Below are 6,227 nucleotides of genomic sequence, written 5' to 3'. Positions count from 1 at the left end.
ATTAATGAGCCCTGGGCAGGGAGAGCTCAGCTGCCAGCCTGCAGGGCCCTTGCAGCCCAGGTTTGTTGGTCAGAGGCACCTCTGGCCCTGCTCAGAAGGCCTTTTTGTCCTCCCTGGGTGCTGTACGTGGGTGCACTGCACTGGTGGCTGCAGGGGGCTGAGTGTCCTGAGTGCCAGCTTGGCCCTGCCAGGAGGGCAGCTGGGGCTGCCAACAGGGTCTGTTTTTGCCTGTCAGAGCAAGCAGAGCCATGGGTGGTGACTGAGCCATGTGGGTACATGTGCCTGGGTGGGGCTGGTCCCCATGTGCACCCTTGCTGGGTGCTGCAGGCAGGGACAGGGGTTGCTGCCAGCCCAGGGCAACACAAGTCCAGCCAGGAGGGGTGGCCACTACCCTGTGCACCCCCCATCCTGCAGCTACCTCCCTGGTCACCCTTCCCCAAAAACCATGGGAGCCTCAGTGCTTCCCCATGGCGACTTTATTGTCTCCATGGCTTGTGCCTGGGGGGGGACAGGAGGAGGGGGTGAACCTAGCACCAGGCTGGCTGGGTGTGGGATCCCTGACGGACAGGAGGATGCAGGGATGTAAGCAGGGGCTGCAGCGGGACCAGCCTGGCCAGGGAGGCTGTCAGCGGGTTATATGGCTTCTCTCCTTCAGTGCTACTGCCGACAGGGTCCTGCGGCAGGGCCAGGGCGTGCTGGGCAGGGGGCTGCGGCTGAGCTGGAGGGTGCTGGATCAGGGGGGGTCCCACGTTGGCAGGGGGCTGGGGCCCTCAGCTCTCCTCCTCCGGGACAGGGGCAGCCACAGGTCCCCTGCTCCTCTCCTCGACGTCACCTGCAGGCAGGAGCAGGGCTGGGCTGGGGCTGGAGTGCCGCTGCTTGCGCATGAAGGGGAAGACCCTGCGGGCAGAGTGGAGTCAGTGCGGGTGGGGACCACCCCAGCACCTTGAGGGTTCAGCCCCTGCCCTCACCGCTTCTTGGTCTCTGGGGGGATGACAGCCTCAGCCAGGAGGTTCCTGTAGAGCTCCGACTTGAGGAACCGTGGGTAGGAGTCCTGGGCGAACAGAGGCATCAGGCTCCTGCCCAACCCTGCTCTGCCCAGCCCTGCCCTCGCCCACCTTCTTCATCAGCATGTAGATGTGCATCTGGGCGTCATCCATCACATAGCGGTGGGGTGTCTTGATGCCCTCCAGCGTCTGCTCCATGGTCTTGCTGTCAATATTCACCCAGCGTGTGGCCCCGGGAGCCAGGAACTGCCTGGGGAGTCGCAGCCAGTGGTGAGCACCTGGCCCCACAGTGGGACGTAGCACTGTGATGGCCTGGCCCACGCCAAACCCAGCCCCCCTCTCCCTCCCAAACACTTGCCCCGCTGGCACTCACTGGTAGATGGAGTCCACGATCTCAGGGATGCGGGACTGTTCACCATAGCGCAGTTCCTCACACGCCTCCCAGAAGCTCAGGTTCTCAGCTGGGGAGGGGGACACAGTGTTGGGGATGGGGATGTGGCCCCTAGGCCACCACTGCTGGGTCCACAGCCCAGCCAATGGTGGGGCCCAACCCCTGGGATGGAGCTAGCTGGTGCAGTGTGGGGTGGTGGGCCCAGGGATGCTGAGATACGGCAGCAGGTCAGGGGGTACAAGGATGTGGTGGTGGGTCAGGGTCTGGTTGGTTATAGGTTGGCCATAGGTTGGTCAAGAGGTGCTGGGATCTTGTGGTGGGTTTGGAGATGCCACAGTGGATTAGGTAGTACTGGGACATGGTGGGTCTGGGGGTTCTGGGACAGGTTGGTGAGTCTGGGGATGCTGGGATGGAATGATGGGTCAGGGGGTGCAGGGCCGGGGCTGCTCACCGCTGAACTCCTTCTTGAGGAACTCGAGGAGCTGTGCCCGGCCCAGGGGGTCGGTGAGGAGCTCACTGAAGTTGAAACCCCAGCGCTCCACGCGCAGCTTTGTGGGGGTCAGCACCCTGTGGGTGGGCAGTCCATGGCTGCCTGCATGACCCTGCACCCCACACTGCAGGTTGGGGTATTGGGGGTGGGGGGGGAAGGGGCTGGCAGCCCCCTGTGTAGGTGCTTACGTGGGGGCATTCATGGCCCAGTACGTGGTGTCATCCGTGATCCAGGGGTTGCTTGGCAGGCAGCCAGACATGATGGGGTCATGGGACATGTATTGCTCATTGAACTTGATGTACCTGCCAGGAGTGGTGGCTAGAGGTGGCCAGGGCCACCGTCCCACTGCTGCCACTGGCCCCAGCTACAGCGGGGACATGGCAGGGACGTGCTCGGGCTCTGCGATGACCACGGAGCCTCGGCTCTGCTCCCCACCGAGGGTGATGGCAGCATGGGTGCTGCGGTGCCAACAGCTGGCTGCAGGGATGCTGGCGCCCCTGTCACCCCAATGGGGACCTTGCCTATGGCTGAGGCAGCTGCCAGTCACTCACCCCTCGAGGCAGATGGAGGACTTCACCCTGGTCCTGGCCATGGCCTTCCTGCAGTACTCAATCTGGGGCCAGCCACAGCAGAGACGTCAGGTGTGCCCGGCAGCCTGTGTCCCCCAGGAGCCACCTCCACCCCCTTTCCCCACTCACCTCCCGCTTGTAGTAATCCATGTTCTTGGTCTGCAAGAGATGCACAGGGCTGGGTGAGGGCATGGTGGGGTTGGGACATTGTGCCCACCAGCCCTGCCCAGCACCACCCTGGCATCCAGTCCCACTGTGTGCCCTGGCACCCTGTGGCCCACCTCCGTGGCCTCCAGCCTCATCCCCGCACCCCTCCTGGCTCAGCCAGCACAGCCGGTGGGGTGAGCCCAATCCATCCACCCCCAGCCCCAGCATGGCACTGGCCCTGGGTTAGTGACACTTACGTGGGCAGAGGACACGGCACATGGCGCAGAGAAAAGAAAGCAGGTGGTTAGCGGGGATAGGCTGGTTGGTGGGGGCTGGGGCAGTGTTAGTGGGGTCATGACATGAGGAAGGACCACATGGCGGCTGCAGGCACCCCAGGGTGCTGGGACTGCCAGCATTGCGGCCGCCCATGGGGATTAGGGGCACTGGCACAGAGGGGTGCTGGATGCATGGGCAAACACATGGACCCCTGGCTCAGCTGGGGCAGGGGGACAGGCTGGACACACGGATGGTAGCAGAGCTGGGGCTCCCCCACCCAAAATGTGGGCACAGCCCAGGGTGGGTCAGCTGGGCACCCACTAGGGCAGCTCATCACCCTGGCACACATGGGTGGCTGTGCCCTGTGCCTGCTGGCAGCCCCAGGGGTGCCCAGCCCCCCCACTCACCAGTTGGACGCGGGTGGTGTGGCAGTTCCTGCGTGTGGGGCCCTGCTCCAGCACATTGGGGGCTCCCGGCTGCAACGAGAGCAATGCGCCGGGGGCTGGCAGGACCCCCTGCGCCCCCCAGCCCCACTCCCTGGGCCAGGGCTGTGTGTGGTGCCAGCGCTCTGACCCTCCCCCTGCCAGCCCAGGGCTTCATCCACCAGCCCGGCATCCCTTGCCCCCCCCTCCCCACCCAGCCCATCCTCACCGGGGGCCGGTTGACAAGCCAGTACGCCTGCTCCTGGCAGTCGATGACGATACGGTCACCCTTCCGACGCTGCTTGGCCGCACTGCCAGTGCAAAGGCAGCAGGGAGGCGCTGGCACCCTGCCTGCCCCAGCACCCAAGGGTGCTCCATCCCAGCGGCTCCCCAGGGTGCAGCGGTGCCAGGCTGTGCCTCCACTCACCGGAGCTGCTCCCGCGCCTGCATCACCACGAAGTCCCACGTGTGGTTGATCCGCTTGTGCAGGAGGTTGTAGTTGTCCTGGGGAGTGGCAGTGACGGTGTCACCCCCGTGGACATGATGTGACACCTGTTCCCTTGCCTGGCCCCAGGTCCTGTTGGCGCTCCAGCACAGGCAGAGCCGGTGCCAACCTGCGGGTGAGCCCCTGCTCTTGGATGAACTCAGACTCCCCCAGCTCATCACAGGTGTGAGGCAGGCACTGCTCACCTTCTCATGCTCGATCAGGTCACCCTGCTTGCGGATGTTCTTCTTGGCCAGGTAAATGGCTGCAAGAGGAGTGGTGGCACCCCAGGGAGAGCTGGGAAGGGGCTGCAGCCCGTGCTGGTGCCAGCAGCACAGTGGCACCTACCGTAGTCCAACTCTGTCGCCGGCCACTTGGTGCTGGTCCAGAAATAGGGGGTCTGCAGTGGGGGGAAAGAGGCTGAGGCACAGCACCAGGGGATGCTGAGCTGGCATAGACCCGAGGCTGCAGCAGCGTCTGTGCCGCTGGCAGAGCCATACCTGGAAGCGGTATGGTGACTCATCTGCCCGCAGCACCAGGCTGCGGGGGTCTTTGAGGGGGTAGATGTAGCCATGTTTCACAATGAGGTTGCCAAGGTGCAGTGACTCTGGGGGAGCAGGAGCGGGAGCTGCCTGGGGGCTCGGCAGTCCTGGTCGCCCCTTTGGTGCTGGCCACCCATGCTGGAGCACTCACCCTCCTCAGAGATGCCATACTTCTGGATGAGCCACTCCATGATGTCATTCCCTGGGGACAGAGGCAGTGTTAGTGGGGTGTGATGGGGTCCCCCAGACTGGGCATGGGGAGGCTCCCAGGCTGGCACCCCAGCATGGCACTGCGAGTGCCAAGGGGTTCACGCAGGGTGATGGGGGCCCTGCCAAGGACGTGCTGAGCTGCCCACCCTGAGCTGCCGATGCATAATTGATCCCAGCTGCAGCACTGAACACCCGCGGGTGCAGGGAGGTGAGCGGCATGGGGTGCCATGGGGCTGGGTGCAGTGCCAGGGCCACTGGGGGAGCACTCACATGCCTCCCCCACCCCACACACCTCACAGGGTGCCTGGCCGCGGAGACCCACCTGTCATGGCGTGGGGGATGACGGTGATGAGCAGGCGCTGGTTCCTCATCTTGATGCCCATGTCAGGGTCCTGCATGCTGACGATCATCCGCTCCATCTGCCGAGCAAGTGCCCGCCATGCTCAGCCCACCAGCCAGAGGTCCCAGGCCCGGGGACAGCCTGGCACCCTGCAGCCGGACCTGGGGCACCCTGCAGCTGGGCAAGCATGCGATGCCAGTGGGTACAGGCATGCGGGCTCCGGGCATCCCTTGGTCAGGGGAGTCCCAGTTTTGGGGACCGAGCTCTGCCGGGGTGATGGCAGCACCCCGGTCCGGGGCTAAGTGCATAGCTCCAGGGCGCCGCCCGTGGGTGTCCCCGCGTGGGGCGGTGCCCGGTACCCCGTGGCGAGGCCGGGTCCGGGGTGGTGCCCGCTGTCCCGCGGCACACAGGGTGCTTGCAGCTGGTACCCGGTCCCCGGCGATCCTGACACCCGTGCCGCTGCCCGTGTCCGGTCCCCGATGCCCACATTGCCCAGTGCAGTGCCGCTGGCCGGTGCCCACGGTCCCAGCGCCCGGTTCCCGCGGCGCCCGGTCCCCACGGTGCCGGTCCCCGGTCCCCACGGTGCCGGTGCCCGGCGCCCGCCGCCCGCCCCGCCCGAGGTGCCCGGTGCGGTATCGGGCGCGGCGCCGGCTGCCCGCCGCCCGCTCCCGGCGCGGTGCCCGCTCCCCGTCGGGCCGGTGCCGGGGTCGGTGGCGGCTCACCTTGCGCAGACAGGGCATCTGGAGGCGGGGGTGCCGACCGCGGGGGCCGCCGATGGTCATCGCGGGTGCGCGCCCAGCACCGCGCCTCCCGGCCCCGCCTGAGCACGCCCTCGACCACGCCCCGGCCCCTGTCCCGCGCCCCCTGTCAGCCACCCCCCCGGCTGCTGCCGCCTGCGCCGGGAGCCCCGACGGGCACCCCGGTACTGGCGCCCGCCCCGCGCCGCGCCGCCCACGGTCCCCACGGACCGGCCCGCCGGGACCGGTCCCCCGCACCGCCCTGGGTCGGGGCGGTGCAGGGTTGGCCTCGGGCCCCCGGGGGGTGGCCCGGCTGAGCCGGTGGGCTGCCGGCTGCGGGCAGGAGCGGGGGGAAACACTGTGGCTGTTGGAACGGCTGTGCGGGCAGGGTGCGGGCAATACAGGCAGGGCATGGGCGGGGGTCCAGGCAGCGCATGCAGTGTGCGGGCAGGGCGTGGGCAGTGCGAGGAGTGCGGGCAGGGAGAGGTGTTGGCAGGCCGTGGGGGCTACGGGCAGGGAGCGGGGGGTGCGGGCAGGGAGCGGGCGGCGCGGGCAGGGAGCGGGCGGCGCGGGCAGGGTGCGGGGGGTGCGGGCAGGGAGCGGGCAGCGCGGGCA

The 6,227-nt window shown here is 67.4% G+C and overlaps 1 protein-coding gene across 2 annotated transcripts; it reads right to left on the bottom strand.

Moving 5' to 3' along the window:
- Positions 1 to 458: 458 nt before the first annotated feature.
- On the bottom strand, positions 459 to 6,130 carry RGS11 (regulator of G protein signaling 11). 2 transcript variants are annotated; one of them, XM_064462043.1, is made up of 17 exons: positions 5,598 to 6,130; positions 4,858 to 4,954; positions 4,477 to 4,527; positions 4,284 to 4,390; positions 4,132 to 4,183; positions 3,990 to 4,048; positions 3,727 to 3,803; positions 3,529 to 3,610; positions 3,285 to 3,353; positions 2,584 to 2,613; positions 2,437 to 2,498; positions 2,074 to 2,187; positions 1,847 to 1,962; positions 1,378 to 1,465; positions 1,116 to 1,254; positions 969 to 1,051; positions 459 to 897 (listed from the first exon to the last, which is right to left on the bottom strand). In XM_064462043.1, the coding sequence occupies exons 1-17, from the start codon at positions 5,655 to 5,657 to the stop codon at positions 771 to 773; spliced, it is 1,413 nt and encodes a 470-aa protein (XP_064318113.1). In that variant the 5' UTR covers positions 5,658 to 6,130; the 3' UTR covers positions 459 to 770. The 2 variants fall into 2 exon arrangements, with proteins under 2 accessions (XP_064318113.1, XP_064318114.1); XM_064462044.1 differs by having other exon boundaries at positions 2,584 to 2,607.
- Positions 6,131 to 6,227: the final 97 nt, after the last annotated feature.

The sequence above is a fragment of the Phalacrocorax carbo genome, chromosome 10 (genome assembly GCF_963921805.1).
Source record: "Phalacrocorax carbo chromosome 10, bPhaCar2.1, whole genome shotgun sequence".
In the NCBI taxonomy this organism is placed as follows: domain Eukaryota; kingdom Metazoa; phylum Chordata; class Aves; order Suliformes; family Phalacrocoracidae; genus Phalacrocorax; species Phalacrocorax carbo.
The sequence above is the reverse complement of the archived record's forward strand: the minus strand, read 5'-3'. Positions and strand labels throughout refer to the sequence as shown.

Bases quoted from the DNA above. Each gene is read 5' to 3' on its own strand.
- RGS11 (XM_064462043.1), bottom strand. From the start codon at position 5,657: ATGACCATCGGCGGCCCCCGCGGTCGGCACCCCCGCCTCCAGATGCCC. The intron at 3,354-3,528 runs GTGAGGATGGGC...CTCTCGTTGCAG, and splicing joins GGCTTGTCAACCGGCCCCCG to CCGGGAGCCCCCAATGTGCT. The intron at 2,188-2,436 runs GTGAGTGACTGG...CACTCCTGGCAG, and splicing joins TCCTCCATCTGCCTCGAGGG to GTACATCAAGTTCAATGAGC.